At 41.3% G+C, this 16,826-nt stretch overlaps 4 protein-coding genes and 1 long non-coding RNA gene across 9 annotated transcripts in view; 2 read left to right on the top strand and 3 right to left on the bottom strand.

The window, feature by feature from the left end:
- LOC115737773 (phosphatidylinositol-3-phosphatase SAC1) overlaps positions 1-2,182 on the bottom strand; it is a 13,405-nt gene extending 11,223 nt beyond the window's left edge. For 2 of the 5 annotated variants that reach the window (XM_048274680.1, XM_048274681.1), the window contains exons 1-4: positions 1,936-2,181; positions 1,501-1,705; positions 1,222-1,387; positions 737-959 (exon numbers count right to left, since the gene is read on the bottom strand). In XM_048274680.1, coding sequence (XP_048130637.1) covers positions 737-959; positions 1,222-1,387; positions 1,501-1,705; positions 1,936-2,055 — 714 coding nt within the window. In that variant the 5' untranslated portion in view covers positions 2,056-2,181. Of the gene's footprint in view, positions 1-736; positions 960-1,221; positions 1,388-1,500; positions 1,706-1,935 lie in introns of all 5 variants that reach the window. The other 3 variants (XM_030670111.2, XM_030670120.2, XM_048274682.1) reach the window with 2 other exon arrangements.
- LOC125313865 overlaps positions 1-16,826 on the top strand; it is a 23,422-nt gene extending 6,596 nt beyond the window's left edge. The window contains exon 3 of the long non-coding RNA XR_007197546.1: positions 16,816-16,826. This is a non-coding gene — a long non-coding RNA (uncharacterized LOC125313865). The remainder of the gene's footprint in view (positions 1-16,815) is intronic.
- Positions 3,384-5,481, top strand: LOC115739826 (protein PHOTOSYSTEM I ASSEMBLY 2, chloroplastic). Its single transcript, XM_030673112.2, has 4 exons — positions 3,384-3,614; positions 4,028-4,087; positions 5,090-5,136; positions 5,232-5,481. The coding sequence occupies exons 1-4, from the start codon at positions 3,453-3,455 to the stop codon at positions 5,317-5,319; spliced, it is 357 nt and encodes a 118-aa protein (XP_030528972.1). The 5' UTR covers positions 3,384-3,452; the 3' UTR covers positions 5,320-5,481.
- On the bottom strand, positions 7,453-7,795 carry LOC115739851 (proteinase inhibitor PSI-1.2-like). Its single transcript, XM_048274684.1, has 2 exons — positions 7,735-7,795; positions 7,453-7,650 (listed from the first exon to the last, which is right to left on the bottom strand). Exons 1-2 carry the CDS (start codon positions 7,778-7,780, stop codon positions 7,454-7,456), a joined length of 243 nt encoding a protein of 80 aa, XP_048130641.1. The 5' UTR covers positions 7,781-7,795; the 3' UTR covers position 7,453.
- Positions 9,574-10,064, bottom strand: LOC115739837 (proteinase inhibitor PSI-1.2). Its single transcript, XM_030673131.2, has 2 exons — positions 9,917-10,064; positions 9,574-9,810 (listed from the first exon to the last, which is right to left on the bottom strand). Exons 1-2 carry the CDS (start codon positions 9,960-9,962, stop codon positions 9,614-9,616), a joined length of 243 nt encoding a protein of 80 aa, XP_030528991.1. The 5' UTR covers positions 9,963-10,064; the 3' UTR covers positions 9,574-9,613.

The raw sequence follows: 16,826 nt of genomic DNA, 5'->3' as shown, positions 1-16,826 counted from the left end.
AACAATGGTGTCACCCATAAGGTACTAAACAAATGGGTTTGGGTGAAATGGTAGAAATCACGACAAAATAATGGAAGCTACTCGTACAAGTGAAAAGTTATCTTTAAGGAGTTCCACACAACCGATAACTTAGTACCTAGACTGGCCTCTAAGATCATCTAGATTGACACAAATTGTTTCTTTCATCAATTGCTATTTACAAAATCATATTGGAACAAACATTGCCTGCGAAGAGATGCAAGCTGGTTAAGATGATGACTCTACCAACACTAATTGGGTCAACTCCAAGCCTATTCCTTCTACTCCTTTCAAGCCATAAGATCAACAGATCAGACAAGAGAGCTTTCAAATTCATAAGACAAATAATATACAAGGACAAAAAAAGCATACAAAAAAAAAATTCCAAGGTGCGTAAGTTCAGAAAGGCAAACACCATCACAAACAAAGCACATGAACAGTGTCAGTGTTCTATTAGATTCAGAATTGTTGGATTAGATAAAAGAAATCAGGGATTTGCACCAAGAATGCATCAGACCCATGTATGAGATCCCCATGTTTCTTCATCAAGAGACAGCAGTAGCAAAGACTGTCTGTCAGGATCTGGGAAAAAAAAGGGAAAAGAACCTCCATGCACTTAACCATTTGGACATTTGTGTCTCCATGTAGCATGCTTTAAAGGAAACAAGATGCATATTCATACAAGAAAAGGATGTGAGAGAGAGAGAGAGAGAGAGACCTGCTTAAAATGCCCATGAACGAGTGCAATTGTCCAAATGGTATTATGGCATCTTGACCGTATGGCTTTCGTTAAATAGGCATTCCAAACAAACATATTATCATATGGCGTCCTTTCCTCACCACTCAACGACACATTTTTTTGCAAACTTTGCATTATGGGGTATGTGTAGCTATAGTAAAAATCTTTTGTCAAGTCCACGCTGGATAAAAGTTTTTTGTACCTGCAGCAACCATAAAGTACAAGTTATGAGTTTATACATTTTTAATCAGTGAAAGTAGAAATGCAGCAAAGCGAATCGAATTTGAACTCGAGCCATCATATTGACAGCTCAAACCTTCAGACACTGAAGTGAAAAGCAGAACTAGAAAAAAGGACTAAATCACAGCTGGCCAATAGTATATGCAAAACCAATGCAAGGAAGATAAACGAGCAAGTAAATCACAGCTGGCCAAAAAGAAATGTTAAATCACACAAGAAAGTACCTCAGCTCTGTCTTAGAAGTCGCTAAATCACTCTGAACAGAGCTATGTGGAATAGTTATCAGTTGGCTCTCATCTATGCTATAAACTGCATGGCCACATACGCATCCAATTTGCCTACGCTTGGTAACAAGAATTAAGTAGTACGACTCCAAAAATTTGATGCACCCTGAATACCCAAAAGAAGAAAGAGGTTACCCCACTGAAGCGTCAAGATTAGAATCAACTCGATTGCGATAAAGACCACCAAAAGAGAGAGCTCCGTGGAAAGAAGAGACCAACCTGCAATCCCATAGAACTTTCCAACAAACGTGAGCCCGCCAATCGAGCGATTGCCCTCGCTAATCCGCTGGAGCAAGTTCTTGATCTCTAGGGGAGAGTACACGACGGGGTCTTCGCTAATGTTGAGATCAGACGGCTCAGAACGATCGATCTTCAGCACCCGGAACAGCCTCTTCTGGCGATCACTCCCAACCAAATAGTACCTCTGCTCCAAAAAGTTCAGAAAACATCGCCAACATCTCAGATAATCAAAGAAGTAAAACCCAATCGAAAATGGGACATCATCTGAAAATAACTAATTGCTCCTGGCTTTCTACATTGACGCATTCCTCGTCAGAATCAACGTCCATCGGCTAAGATCGATGCAAGAAGCTAAAGAGATTCGTAGTAAACCTAACAAGGACATGAAACGAAAGGAGATCGAGAATTCGATACCGCTCGTGTTTCGTAGAGCCTGAACTTCTCGAGCGAGTAGGAATTGGGGTCGGACTCAGGATCGTTGAACGGATGGATTTTCGCGGACGAGTGAGCGAAGGATTGGTCGGTTTTCGCCATTGCAAGCGACGAGCATCCGCTACGGCAAAGGTCGGACGGGGCTGCGATCGGTAGTTTCCAATGCTTTGCGTTCGTCGATGGGCGTTGCTCCGTCCGGAATCCGAATCGAATCGGACCCGGTTAAAGAAGAGACGGATAAGTACGGGTCAAATTCGCGCGGGGCAAATAACATATTGCCCCAAGTTTAGGGTTGTTGCTAATGGCCCCCGGATGTTTCGATTTTTAAACAATTTGCACCGTACTTTAAGAAATTGATTGCAATATACCTCCCCATGTTTAGGGGTGATCGTTTTGAGGATGGGATGTTCCCACCGTCGACTTAAATCGAGAATCGCCCACTAAGGATCGGTAATGCAAAATACAAATCGTGAACCGCCCACTTATTACATGATTCACTCGAGAGCCAAACCATCGGTGCAGTGCGGTTTGATTTTCGGGTGGGTCCCTATAATCGATTCTATTGACGCATTTCTTTTGTTTGAAACATTTTGGCACCGAATCGGCACTCATCGGTTCCAAGAAATTGGAACTGTTACCTAGTGAGAACCACTTAAAACCGTCTGATTCGGTTCGATCCGGTCATGATGAAGACCATGTTATGTAGGACACTCGATATCCACGTCAATGGTTTTCGGGCTTAATTGATTGAGTTAACCGAATTGGTATCAGAAAAAAGAGGTATATGACTAAATTGATTCAATTGAAAGGCTTAAAACTAAATTAGCATCAATGTGATAGGTTTATAACTTTTTTGGTACTGTTTCCCTATTAATCTCTATACTCTAATTAGAAAACCCCTAATCGTGCTTTTACTGCCCTTTTAATTAGCGTCACGTGGAACCCAAAAAAAAAAAAAAAAGGCCCATGGCAACCCTGATAATGCTGGCCACCACCTCATGTCAAGGTCGTCACCACCTCGCCGGCGATTCTTGTCGTCTAAGGTCTACAACTACCTTCCCGTGGTCAAAAGTGAAGGCGACCGTCACATGAAAGTTATAGCTAAGATAGTCAATGATCATTCTAATTAAAGAGCAGAGCTTCCGCTGCCATTAAATTTGAGACCGATAAAGTCATCCTCCGAGATCCAACGATCGACCCTAGTTCATTTTGCGCCGATGGTCTAGATGTTTCGGCGTCCGTTGATCGGTCGATATCAATTGTTTGTTACCTAACTTTATTTACCATTTGATAAATTAGAAATGCTGGCACATAGGTTCGCGAATAATTATTCAATGATTTCTTTCGTAATGATAATAAGATATTAAATTATCTCCTAAACGGAGAAACTGGTAAAAGAAATGTGTGGTCTGTCGTCAGTTATATCATCAGCGAGAGAGAGAGAGAGAGGAAACGACTTCTTGGACAGATAAGGCGGGAGAAGCAGAAAGAACAAAAAGATGGCGAAACTCCCATCAGCGGCTTCCATCAATCTGAGTGGGCGCCTTCCTCCTCCATTACCGCTTCCCTCCCTTCTCACTCCCAATCTCATCAAATCTAACAAGGAGCAGAGGCAAATAGCAACTTCAGCTGCGAAATCCGGTGGAGTCTCGCTGAACTCGGTATGTTTTTCTTGCTTTGCTATGTGTTCTTGCAGTTCTAAGATGTTGAGCTCCCCGAGAAGACGAGATCTCCGGGTTTGTGTGTGTCGGGCGCGATGTCGGAGGCAAAACTCAAGCTTCCACCGGAATGGAACCTGGCCTTTAGCGTCTGAGGAACGGATTAGATGCGAGGCAGATTCGGGTTCTCTTTCTTTCTTTAAATTATGCTGTTCTGCCTTTAACATCTGCAGTGTTAGTTCATTTTCACCACTGCAAGGGCCTTACTCTCTCCTTGTTCTCCTGATGACGTGCTTGTTTCGCCGGTTTGTGTCATGGGATTCAACAGACCAGACCATTGAAGCGTTTAGGCAGTGGATGATCGAGTCTGATCAAAGGGTTCCGTCTTGTCTGACTCGTGCGATGATTCTTTGCAGATCCTCAAAAGTTGTAAAACGTGCAGCGGAAAAGGTGCGATAGAGTGTCCTGGGTGCAAGGTATTGATGGACAGTTCTTCGCTCTTCCTCTCTTTCCTTCCATTATACTGCTCATGATTCGTTGCTTTTTTCCATCAAGTTTAGTTATTTTCGGTTCTTTTCATGATTCCCATTCATCGATCGATTCGCAGCTTCTGCATTTTACTTTGAACAGATATGATACTAGGTAGCAGTAAGTTGGCACAAATAGCGGGTTACAAACTCGAGAGGGTCTTGATCGTTTTCCTCGCTCTTGCTTTCACTCCTATTTAGATTCTGAATGCCATGCTGTTGGCTTGAGAGACCAACTTAAAACCTTCGCAAGATGGTGTCTACAAGGCGAGACAAAACAGCCTCGGGCTTCAAGGGAAGCTGATTTAAGTGAATACAGCAAATAAGCTAGAAACATCTTGATAGGCGAGCTAGACGCCTCATAAACATATTTGACCATATTGTTAATCCTGAACCAGCTAATTAAATCTCTGTTCAAAATTCAACCGTGGATGTGATTTTCGAACTAAGACATAAACGAGGAACTTTTGATACTAAACTAGAACTTGAAAAGTACAATGACAGAAAAAAGTTGCTGCCCCTTTGTTGGAGTGTCCTGGGGGGAATCTGAAACTTAGAAAGCAAGATTCATCAAAACCATGGACTTTGAAGAATCTTCCTGAGGTTGATTTTCTTCTCAGGTGAACTTGGACTACATATTTGCTTCCAGACTTAAAAAGCAAAAGGTCCTATTCGCTGGCCAATCAACAACCAAGCCTCACTCTATTTTCGCTTAGATGTTTGGTTTTGAATTAGAGACGTTAAAAATGATGAATCGACATCGACTATAACCCCTAACCTTAGACACAACATCCAGAGGATTTACATTTGACCACGTCTGTTATTAAGCTCCTATAGTAATCAATTGAAGGAAAAATTCAGAAAAGGATTCACTTTTCTCATGGCTGGATAGTTCACCTGTTCACTACTTAAATCGTTTTTGGATATCTGCTAATGAACTCTCTTATACAGGGAACCGGGAAAAACAAGAAGAATGGAAACATTTTCGAACGGTGGAAGTGAGTTTCTTTTGTTACCAAGGAGGAATTGTCAACAGTATTTCTATCAGTATCTTCCGTGAGAACTAGATTTTTTTTTTCGTGCTTCGATGCAGATGCTTTGAATGTCAAGGGTTTGGGCTGAAGAGCTGCCCCAATTGTGGAAAGGGAGGCCTCACCCCGGAGCAAAGAGGAGAGAGATAGTCTTTGGAAGAATATCTTGTTGACCACCTTGCATCTGCAATTCCTATATTGCTACTCGAACTTGATCTGTAGAATTTGAGTTCATTGTAGCAGTTGAGGTGAACTTTGATCAGTAGATTTCGATGTTTGTGGGAAGGTAGATTACCATTGTACTTAAGGCTATCCGGAGCAGTCTCTGGTTCATTGTTGAGTGAATACGTTCATAATACATAGAAGGCTCCTTCATCCTGGTTATCCTTGTGATCTTAATTAGTGTGTCAATACAAAGAACAAGCATGATTGCACTAAAACATTGCCGAGCCTTCGTTTTTAACTGCCAGTGATTGAAGTCCCATCAGCGAGGTGAAAGGTGCAACCTTTAAAAGCAAGGCAGCAGTTGCACTTGGGACTGAGCTGCTTATCGTCCACAACCGGACATGTCATGTACACAGCATCGAAGCAATACTGAGGACAAACTTGGGCACTCACAGCTCCATGATTTCCGCTAACAAGAATAGCGCCTGGTGACCGGGAACAGGAGACAAATTTCAGGTAAATGAGAGCGTACTTGAGAAGAAATTTGAATCGCCTTCAGATGCTGCGATCACTTGAAGTACTTTTGTATGAGTTCTCCATTCCACTGTTTACTTCAATACAAGTTTTTTGCTCGACGGTCAAATCCTTAACATTGGAGTAGCAAGCGGGATTCATGATGTAGGAGACCTGGAGTTAACTGAATAAGAATGCATCGACGACAGAATGGCTCCACTCGCACAATACGCCAATCAAACTACTATCGAAAATTAACTATTCAGATTGCAGTAGAAGTCTATTATGGGGGAATAAAGAAATTGGACATTCATGTTTTGTGTAAAGTCAAACGCAGTGATTCAAAGCTCCAATAGGATATGGCAATCCAAGTCAAGGAGAACTAATCTTCAAACACAGCATCCTTTAAAAGGATAGCCAACGTTTCCCAATAGTTTTGTTATCTTAAAGAGTCGATAACCTGACGGTGCTACACCATTGTAGTATAATCTGACGAGGCCAGTTTCTTAGCAAAGATATCAAGATAATAGTTCATGATAGTACCATGGACATATGATGACTATCAAAGAAAAGAAACCAAAATAAAGTTTCTTATGCCATCGAGTTTACCAGCTAAGGTACAATCCAGTAGGTCCTCATTGGGAGATAAACCCTTATGGTTGTAGCATTTTCAGTTGGTAATCAAGAGGCTGCTAAAGAATAAGGTCATCAGAACACTATGTTTCGAGGATATTTCAACAAGACATTTGAAACTTTTATCTTGCTAATTCAAGTTAACACATTTTCGAAAGCTGAATTCCTCTTTAACCAAGAGATCATGTCACCTACAAGTTTATCAGGCCGCTGTCAAAGGATTTCCGGAGGAGGATCTTCCGAAGTAGTCAAAGTGGACAGAGGCTTAATCCACACCAGAACAGAGATGTGAGGGATGCGAGATGTCTGAACAGACTTACTCATTTTTGCCAATGGACAGAGATGATCAAAATATCCAGATCTTGTAGTTTCTTTCGAGTACATTTACTCCTTTGGGGACACGCAACAGAAGCTTAATAGATTGGTAACTTCATCCTAGGGATGAAGCTTAAGTCCAAGCAAATTCACATATCCACTAAAATCTACCTTCACACAAAATCTTGGCCAGTTGAGTTATGAACCAAGCGGATGTATTAACCGTTTCATCCCTTCCACGTCAATTTTCCTGTGTGGGATATCTCGCATCACTCGAAAACTAACCCTTACACGTTTACACGCGCTATACAAGATTTGAAGGCTTGAAGCAAAAGATGATCCCAAAACGATGCGTCATACACGTTTGACGGCTAAATTGGTTTTTAGAATCTGACTCTTGCTTGTGAAAGAGGAGTTTTGAACATTACACGTTCATTTTAAAATAACATTTGCGGTACATTATCACATCATTGAAGCCTTCAATTTTATGTCAGAAAATGCCATGAGGAACCGAAACATATGGTAGTCTGAAAGTGTTGACAAATATGTGAAAACAACGCAGTCTTCACTTATTTTCTGCCACCTTTATTTGATTATAGATACACAGTTCCACAGGATAAGATGCCCACGGCATTTTGAGAAGAGACTTCCAGTTTCTTCAACTGCAAGAAACTGAGGTGCCATCCTTCAGGTGAAGAGTGCAGCCTTTCGGAGCGAGGCAGCAGTTGCACTTAGGACTCAGTTGCTCATCGCCAGTGGATGGGCAAGTCATATAGTCCACATCCAAGCAGTACTGTGGACAAATTACGGCGCTGGCCAGCATCGTCCCAGGACTCATTTCCAGTAGAAGTGCACCTATCAAGAAACAAAGGAGAAAAACGAGGACTTTATCGCCACTTTTTCCACCGAATCTCGAAGAAAGTAACAATAAAGACTCACCACATAGGAGGAGAAGGACCAGACAACATGCATTGCTCCGAGCCATGATGTTCCTGATGAGTTTTCTTGATAGCACTTCACAGTGGTCGTGCTTTTATAGCCCAAAATGAAAGCCTAAAGTCATGACTCGGATTCGGAGATGCATATATTAATGTCAATTGCATGACTTCAGCCTAACTTGAGCCCCACTTCAGCCGTATCGTGCTCGAAGTCTGTATATATATTGACATAGATTAGACTTTTCGGGCTTCAGCGTCAATGTTTGAACAGGAGATTAGAGATGGCAAATCCAAGTCAAGGGGATTGGAAGTTGTTTGGCTTAATAATGTTCGGTCAAGACACGCTATTGGCTGAATGTAGTCTTACCATTCCCATTGTTTCTTGCAGTTCAAGGTTCAGGAAGAGAGCAATGGCTGCTCCAATGGAACTCTGAATGCCGAAACTCTAGTTCACTTCCATTTAAATTTCTTTCATGAACTAAATAGCATCTTCCAATTTTCTCTCCCTCAATACATTAATTTATATATTTCTATATGAATAATTGCGAGATCATTTGTACAGATCTTAATAACTACGGTTTTGTAAAGCTATGGCTATTAGATTTATGCATCAGTTAAATTAATCGATTTTTTTCTTTTCATTTGAAAGGAAAGCTTAACAAGAAGAAGTAAGAGGAATTTAGCTGAGAGGAAAATAACATTGTCCACTGAAAATTAAGGTTCCGTCCTTTTCGCGAATAATGATGTGTTTTTGAAATATGTTAACCAAGAAGTTACTTCCCAAGAAAATAATATATTTCGGTGTTCGGCTGGAACCTAAAAATGGACTGCAAAATATTTTTCATCGTTCAGTATGGAAAATTGGATTTCCGTGCACACCTTTTTAAATATTTTTTAATTTTATTTTTTTCTCTTTTATTTTTCTTCAAATTTTAAAGCTCGCATTGCTTTAAAACATGTAAATACTATTTCCTCTTAAAGGACCTCGCAGAGCTTCTACACATGTAAAAGTAAGTTTAGTAGTGCATTTATGCCATTGAAAATATGTCAAATAAATAGTATTTCCTTTTAAAGAGAAGATACACATATATATGCACAGCTGATTACATCGATGTTCATACTTCGGCCGTGGATGTGATTTTCGAGCCGCCTTCGGATGCTTTGATCCTTTTGAGGTACAATTCTTTATTCTCCGTTCCGCTGTTTATTTTGATGAAAGTTTCTTGCTAGATGGTCAGATCCACGGCTCAAACCAACAAATTGCCGGAGGTGTAGCAGAACCGATCAAATCATGTGGAGTAGCAACTAGCAAGCGCGATTCGTGAGTGTAGGAGAATTGAAGCTTTACTGAATATTAGCAGAAGAACCACGGCGGCAGATCTGCTACGAGCCATGCTGGTTCTTTAAACCAATTCACAACAACTGAAAGTTTTGGATTGTCCACGTACTTTTTAAAAGCATTTGCTGCATATCATCAAGCCATTGAAGCCTTTATTTATACGTCGGAAAGTCGCCATGAGGAACTGAAACATGAAATCGTGAGCAAGTGTTGAAAGTCCTTCAGGTGATAGTAGCAACTTCAGATTCATATGAGGTCTGGGGCTCTAAATCTGAGATTGACAAAGCCAAGATATGATCAGGGAAATCGCCCCAGCCCCATGTACGATCGCCTCACAGGATCGGATGTAAGCATGCAACGAATAGCATAACGAAGCACCGCGAAAAAAATAATATCATCAGAACAGAACCAAGGCAAGTGAAGGCCGACATTAAAAGATAACGCAATATTGACTTATTTTTTTCGCTATCTTCGTTCGATTAAGTTACAGAGATCGTTCAGAAAAGTTTCGTGTAACGTTGCGAGAAGACTTTCGGTTCCTTCAACTGCAAGAAATTGATCCGCCTCCGGTCAGGTGAAGAGTGCAGCCTTTCGGGGCGAGGCAGCAGTTGCACCTGGGACTCAGGTGCTCACTGCCGGTGGACGGGCAAGTCATGTAGTCCACTTGCAAGCAGTACTGAGGACAAGCTACAGCGCTGATCGCCATCATCCCGGGATTCATATCCAGCAGAAGTGCACCTATCAAGAAACAAAGAGTGCGATCACCGATTCGAAGGCATGATAGTAGCGGAGCCAAGGGCGCGAGGAGGTCAGTGGCGGGCGTGTTAAGAATATTAAGACTCACCGCATACGAGGAGAAGCACCAGACAACACGCGTTGCTCCGAGCCATGATGTTCCTGATGAGTTTTCCGATGGCACTTCACCGAGGTCGTGCTTTTTATGGGGAAAAATGAAAATCTAAAGTCATGATTCTGCATCGGATGGCGATCCATGAATGTCTCCGTCGCATAATTATCGGCCGTAACATGCTCGAAGTCTGCGTACACAAGCGTCGAACTTTAGACTTTTCGGGATTCAACGAGGTGACAGCTGGTGCATCAGTGTTTGAACAGGAGATGAGTGGCCAAATCCAAGTGAACGGTCGTAGTCTGATTTAATGATGTTCGTTCAAAGCACGCTACTGACTGAAGGTAGTCCAGTCTTACCATTGCAATCATTTCTTACAGTTCAAGGCTCGTGAAGAGAGAGACAATGGCGGTTCGAATGGCATCCAAAGGTCAAAGCTTTAGTTGACTTTTTCAGATCCTAATCCTAGTGTAAGCTAAGTGAAGAGTCCGGGTTTTGTCCCTCGTCATCCTAAAATTTGAAAATATCATTTACAACATTAAATATAGTATTTTCATTAAAATACGAAACGGTTGGTCAGTCTCCGCCTGTGCACATTTTAATAAACAATGAAACGGTGAAAAATGGTACTTCGAGGACGACGGAGATGAGTCGGATGACACATTGTATTTCAAATTAGGATTTTCGTTGCTCGATTTCTCTTCCTTACTTTTACACTTTATTTCGTTGTGGTTGTGCGCCAAATCTTAATACGAGCTAGATGCCTCTTAAACATATTCGATCGTGTTATCATCGTTACCGCACCAGCTAAAATCACATCTCAATTCGAACTTCAACTGCGAAAGTGATTTTCGAACTATGACATAAACAAGTATGTTTTGATGCTAAATTAGTACTTGAAACATGCAACGAATGTGAAAGATTTTGCTGCTTCTTTTGTTGGGGGTGTCCTAAGGGGAATCTGAAACTTAGAAAGCAAGATACATCAAACCGGTGGACTTCGAAGAATCATCCTGAGGTTGGTTTTCTTCTCCGGTAACCTTGGACTACAAATATGCTTCCAGGCGTGAACTGCAAAAGTTCCTATTTGCGGGTCGATCAACATAAGCCTTACTCGTTTGCGCTTGATTGGCGGACACAATGTCCGGAGGATTTACATGTGACCTCGTCCATCATTAAGCTCCATGTCCCTAAAATCATTTTGATTGTACTAGAACTTTCAGAAAGAAAGGATTCGCTTCAGGATCTGCTATTGTTCGGCCATTTGCTACTTCAATAGTTCTTAAAAGGGTACTCCATCCCAGTTATCCTTGAGATCTTTAGTCAGGGAGGTGAAGGGGGCAACCTCCAAAAGCCCGGCGGCAGTTGCACTTGGGACTGAGCTGCTTATCACCCGTGATCGGGCATCTCATGTACAGTGTACACAACACCGAAGCAATACTGAGGACCAACTTGGGCCCTCGCAGCTCCGTGACTTTCGCCAACTAGAATTGCACCTGATGACCAGGAACGGGAGACGAATTTCCGGCAAATGAGTGTCCGTTTGATAATAAATCTGAACCGCCTTCAGATTCTTTGATCTCTTGAAGGACTTTTGTTTTAGTTCTCTGGTCCACTTTTTATTCCGATGCTAAGTTTTTGGCTAGAAGGTCAGATCCTTAAACCATCAAATTGCTGGAGATGCAGCAGAACTGATCTAACCATGGAGTCGCAATCGTCATTCGTGAGTGTGAGAGACTCGAAGCTTACCGAATATGAGCGGGATGACCATGGCACAAGATTTGCTAGAGGCCATGCCAGCTTTAGAGACTCGACGGTCATGTGGTTCTTACACTTGTGGGAAAATAAGAATGCATTTGACGATGAAATGGATCCTCTCGCACGATAGGCCATCTGCATTATTAATTGAAACCCAACCGTTCACATTGTGCTTAAAGTCTATTATGGGGAAAATTTGGACATTCATGTTCTGTGTAAAGTCAAATGCAGTGATTCAAAGCTTAAATAGGATATGACAATCTGAGTCCGGCAGACGTAATCCTTCTTTGAAATGGTAGCCTACAGTTCCCAATTGGCTTATCATCTTCAAAAGTCAAAAACCTGACGCTGCTATGCCGTTATGGTATAATCCGATGAGGCCGGTTTCTCGGAAAAGGTATCAAACAGAATAGTTTACGGACAGTCCCATGTACATACAATGACTGTCAAAGAAAAGTTATGTCAAAATAAAGTTTCTTAAGCCATTGTGTTACCGGGAAAGGTACAAATCAGTAGGTTCGACCCATACGAGGTCTTCGGCTCTAATGCGCGACGGACAGAGCCGAGAAATGGCCATGGAAATCGCTCTGAGTCCTTTTGCACTCACCTCACGCGGATACATGTACAAAAAATAACAGAGCAAAGCGCGAAGGAAGAGATCATCAGAACCCAAGTGAGTGAATGACCAGACGCAGTCTTGACTTATTTTTTGCGATCTTTATTCAATTTTCAGATACAGAGTCCGATCCGATGTACTGGACATGGCATTTTGAATAGACTTCCAGTTTCTTCAACTGCAAGAAACTGACGTGCCGTCGGCCAGGTGAAGAGTGCAGCCTTTCGGAGCGAGGCAGCAGTTGCACTGGGGACTCAGGTGCTCATCGCCAGTGGACGGGCACGTCATATAGTCCACATCCGAGCAGACCAGTGGACAAGCTACGGCGCTCATCACCATCGTCCCGGGATTCATTTCCAGCAGAAGTGCACCTATCAAGAAACAAAGATGGTTAATGAGGATTTCATTCCCACTTTCTTCATCCTATCTCGAAGAAGGTTCGTTTACTTGATACGATCGCCGATTCGAAGGCATCGGCGTCGCCAAGCCAAGGTACGTGCGACAGTGAGACTCACCACATAGGAGGAGAAGCACCAGACGACATGCATTGCTCCGACCCATGATGTTCCAGATGAGTTTTCTGATAGCACTTCGCTGTGATCGTCCTTTCATAGACAAAATGAAAGCCTAAAGTCAATGATTCTCGATCACATATGATACCATATCGTTTCCATCGGATAATTGTTAGCCGTATCGCGCTCAAAGTCCGCACATGTATGTGCAAAGATGAGACTTTTCGGGCTCTAGCGTCGATGTTTGAACAGGAGATGAGACGGCAAAATCCAAGTTTAATTGGTAGTTGTTTGACTTGATGATGTTCATTAATTTAAAACACGCTATTGGATGAAGGTAGTCTCACTTACCATTCCACTTATTTCTTTGAATACAAGGTTCGGGAAGAGAACAACGGCTGTTCGAATGACATTCAAATGGCTTTGTTCTAGTTCACTTTCGTCCTAATCATAGTTCAACCTCGGGCTTTCATATAAAAGAATGCTATGAAAAAACCATGGTTGTTGTTAATATATTCGATAACAACACGACATTGCAAGATCGAAAAGACCGTGACACTGTCGAGGAATTACCAACACCAACTTGTCGTGCAAATATTTTCTTTTTCAAAATTAAACTTGAATCGTCCGACAACTATTTAGATTCCTTTCACCAATTTATTTGCGTCTTCGAATCTTCTTTCCCTCAACGCGTTAATTTGTTATATTTCTACGTGCATATGCATGTTTTTTTTTTTTTTTGCGATATTATTTTGATAGATCCTTAATAGGCATGGTTTTGTAAGGCCATGGCTATTGCTTTTATGCATGAGTGTGGTTTTGTAATTCCATAGCTATTGAATTTATAAAAAATTTCTCAAATCACTTATGAATGGTGTCGCTACCCTCAAAGAGCGGGTTTAGGAGTGATTGCCAATTTCTATATATCCGTGGTGATCTATAGATTGGCTTGAACTCTCCCAAGTCCTCACCTAGCGCGATGGTGGGATTTATAGCCGGTTTCGATCTTAATGTGCGTGGTCGGGTGACATGTGCGTAGATGTACATGATTCGAAGTTGCCACCAATCTTTGGAAAAAGTTAATTGGAAACCTCATTGAGTGGTGGGAAAAGTCGCACGACTCATACTGAATTAGAGATTTGGGAATGGGGCCACCAATATTTGGGTAAGGTAAATTGGAAACCTCATCGAGCAGTGGGAGAAGTCGCACAACTCATACGGAATCAGAAATTTGGGAACGAGGACTTAGTTACGCCAATATTGCCATTGACGCCCTTTCGGTACATAAGTTGAATGATTTTTTTAATAAGGATTACATGCAGATGATTTGGGGTGAGGAGAGTATTAAAATTTAGAAGTTCATGCAGACGGGAATATCTAACATATCAATCACAATCAGTGAAAATAAGTGTGCAAATTAAGGATCCAGGTCATGCGAATAAAATACATGAAAACAATACACGGCAAAAATAAGCCTAAACTACTCGCTCAAGCTACGGTCGAAGCTATCCTCCGACGAAGCTTTGTCTTAGCCGTTTCTAATGCGATTTGGCCAATCTACTCCATCAAACATCATCACAGGAAGTCAAGGGAACTTACCTGACTAACGGCGTAGCTCGAGGACGTCGCGAAATAGCTTCGCGAGCTTAACACAGGTTCGGGGGATTCGGGGTCCATTCGCGGTGTTTCGCTCGGTATCAACGCAAAAAGAAGGTGGATTCGAGCTTAGGGAAGATTCTAGACAAGTTTCAACTAAGGCTCCGTTTGTTTTCCGGAAAATATTTTCCTCAATTTCTGGTGTTTGGAGGGCGGAAAATGAACAGTCAATTGAAAATATTTTTTGGCCAACAAAAAAAACCTTCTAAAACTAAGGAAAATGATTTCCTCATTTTGAGAAGAGGAAAATATTATCCACACTTTTCATTCCTTCTCTCTTTTAACTATTTGTTCTTTTTAATTATTTTTTTGCTTTCTTTTCATTTTTATTTATTTTTTCAAAAATAGAAAATTTTATTTTTTATTTTTCGGATAAAATTTATTTTGTAATTACTTTATTTATTTATTTATTTATTTGTTTTTTTTTTTAGTATTCCTTCTTCTCCCTCGGGCTAGTTGTCGGCTACGACTGCAGCCATTGGCTCTTGCCTCAAGCAAGGAAAGCTATAGCGAGGAACATACCCTTGATGTCCGTCCCGAACTCCTCGTGCTCTACACGGAGCTCGGCGGCGGACTTGCCGCGCAAGACGACGTTGGCCTTCCCGGTCTTGAGGCTCATCACCCCAACATAGTTGATGTCGACCGGTGGGTTGGCGAGGCATTTGACGGCCGATTCCGAGTTGCCGCAGAGGGTGGCCTCTAGGAGGAGTGGCGAATCCTTCGCGATGCGATCGACGGGGACCACCTGCTTCCCGGTGAATGCCGGCAACATGCGGGCTGGGGCGACGCCGCAGCTCCTAGCACAATCGCCTCACGCTTCCTCTACAAAGATCGCACGTTCGCTCCAAAATCAAAATCCCTATCGCTCGGTGTGGGGGATTATATTATGCACAATGTCTCTCTATTAAAGAGATTTATTGGAATTGCTATATAGTATTATCCATTTTTCATCATGAAAAGTTACCGGCCATTTCAAAAATATCATTTTAGTTTTTATTTAGGGCAAAAGGACTCTTCAAGTGGTAATATTTGTGCATGATGCTTACTTTAGTGTCGGTTTTTTTGATCACTTAAGTACCTTTTTTTTTAAATGATTATTTATGTGTCAATTCCAATGAGTTTCACCAAAAATCTTACATGGAATTTGCTGGAGGATCCTAGTCCACAGTAAAAAAAAAAGCTAATTTTTTTTTTAAATTCCATGTAATATTAACAATATTTAAAAATAAGTTTAAAAAGTAAAAAAAAAGTTAAAAAATAACTAAAAAGCATCGGGACTTCAGCATTTTTATGTACGAAATAACAACGCAATCTTCAGCACTTTTATCTGCAAAAACATCAAAATTTGCTCACTTATTTGTACTAAAAAATAAAAAAATTGAAAAATAAGTTAAATAGATAAATAAAAAGAAGCTGGCAGAGGCAACTTTTTTCTTCTTTTTATTTATCTATTTAACTTATTTTTAAGTCTAATTTTTTCAATAAAAATTGCCGCGTTGACTTTTTTTAAAATAAAACTTTCAGGTGGACTGATTTTTTTATTAAAAAAATCACTACGTGGACTTATAAATGATGTGGCACTAAAGTATTTTAAATATATATGCCACATGTATTTTTTGGCCGGAATCTCTCACCGTTGTCACTTAAGTGATCATTTTTTCTCCGATTTGGCATTTACATGAGCCAGTAAAAAATATTAGCATCAAAGTAAGCACTATATACAAATATTGACACTTAATGTATTATTATGTCTTTTATTTAGTATCAATCTCACAATTAACCCACATTGCCTTTTAGGAAAATTTCAAATAAGGGCATGGAGCTAACATTATTTCAAGGAATGGCTTGAAATACCTTTTTTTTTTTCGAAGAAAGGTCCGGTCAAAAGGCATTTTCATCTTACTATCTTAAATTTTTTTCCTTTCCTTTTTTTTGTTTTCCTTTCCATTCCTTTTTCTTTTTTGTTTTCCTTTTTCCTTCCCCTCCCTAGCCATCACCGGTCTCACGCGAGGGTCGCCCATGCCACCGTTGGGTGAGGTTCGCCCTCGCTTGAATTGGCGCCGCCCGCGCCCGGGCTAGGGAGGGTAGCCCTCACCCACACCCGGGTTGGCGAGACCAATGTTGGGACGAGGGCGATACCGGCCCGAGCGAGATGTCGTGTGGCAAGTCAAACTCCAAGACCTAAATCGCCAAGGAGGAGGAGAAAGGGGAGAGGCAAAATAGTAAATGTGAAAAGTTGACGATGAAGCATATAAATTGTGTGTAAGAAATGACACACAAGTGAGGTAATGCTTGCCCTTGCCTAATGACCAAAAATTTATGACGGTAAAAGACAAAAATGCCCTCCGGCCAAGCCGTTCTTTGA

Source organism: Rhodamnia argentea, chromosome 2 (genome assembly GCF_020921035.1).
Source record: "Rhodamnia argentea isolate NSW1041297 chromosome 2, ASM2092103v1, whole genome shotgun sequence".
Taxonomy (NCBI): Eukaryota; Viridiplantae; Streptophyta; class Magnoliopsida; order Myrtales; family Myrtaceae; genus Rhodamnia; species Rhodamnia argentea.
Note: the sequence above shows the minus strand (reverse complement) of the source record. Positions and strands in the feature narration are given on the sequence as shown.

Bases quoted from the DNA above. Each gene is read 5' to 3' on its own strand.
- LOC115739826 (XM_030673112.2), top strand. From the start codon at position 3,453: ATGGCGAAACTCCCATCAGCGGCTTCCATCAATCTGAGTGGGCGCCTT. The intron at 3,615-4,027 runs GTATGTTTTTCT...GATTCTTTGCAG, and splicing joins GTGGAGTCTCGCTGAACTCG to ATCCTCAAAAGTTGTAAAAC. The intron at 5,137-5,231 runs GTGAGTTTCTTT...GCTTCGATGCAG, and splicing joins AACATTTTCGAACGGTGGAA to ATGCTTTGAATGTCAAGGGT.
- LOC115739837 (XM_030673131.2), bottom strand. From the start codon at position 9,962: ATGGCTCGGAGCAACGCGTGTTGTCTGGTGCTTCTCCTCGTATGCG. The intron at 9,811-9,916 runs GTGAGTCTTAAT...GTTTCTTGATAG, and splicing joins GGTGCTTCTCCTCGTATGCG to GTGCACTTCTGCTGGATATG.
- LOC115739851 (XM_048274684.1), bottom strand. From the start codon at position 7,780: ATGGCTCGGAGCAATGCATGTTGTCTGGTCCTTCTCCTCCTATGTG. The intron at 7,651-7,734 runs GTGAGTCTTTAT...GTTTCTTGATAG, and splicing joins GGTCCTTCTCCTCCTATGTG to GTGCACTTCTACTGGAAATG.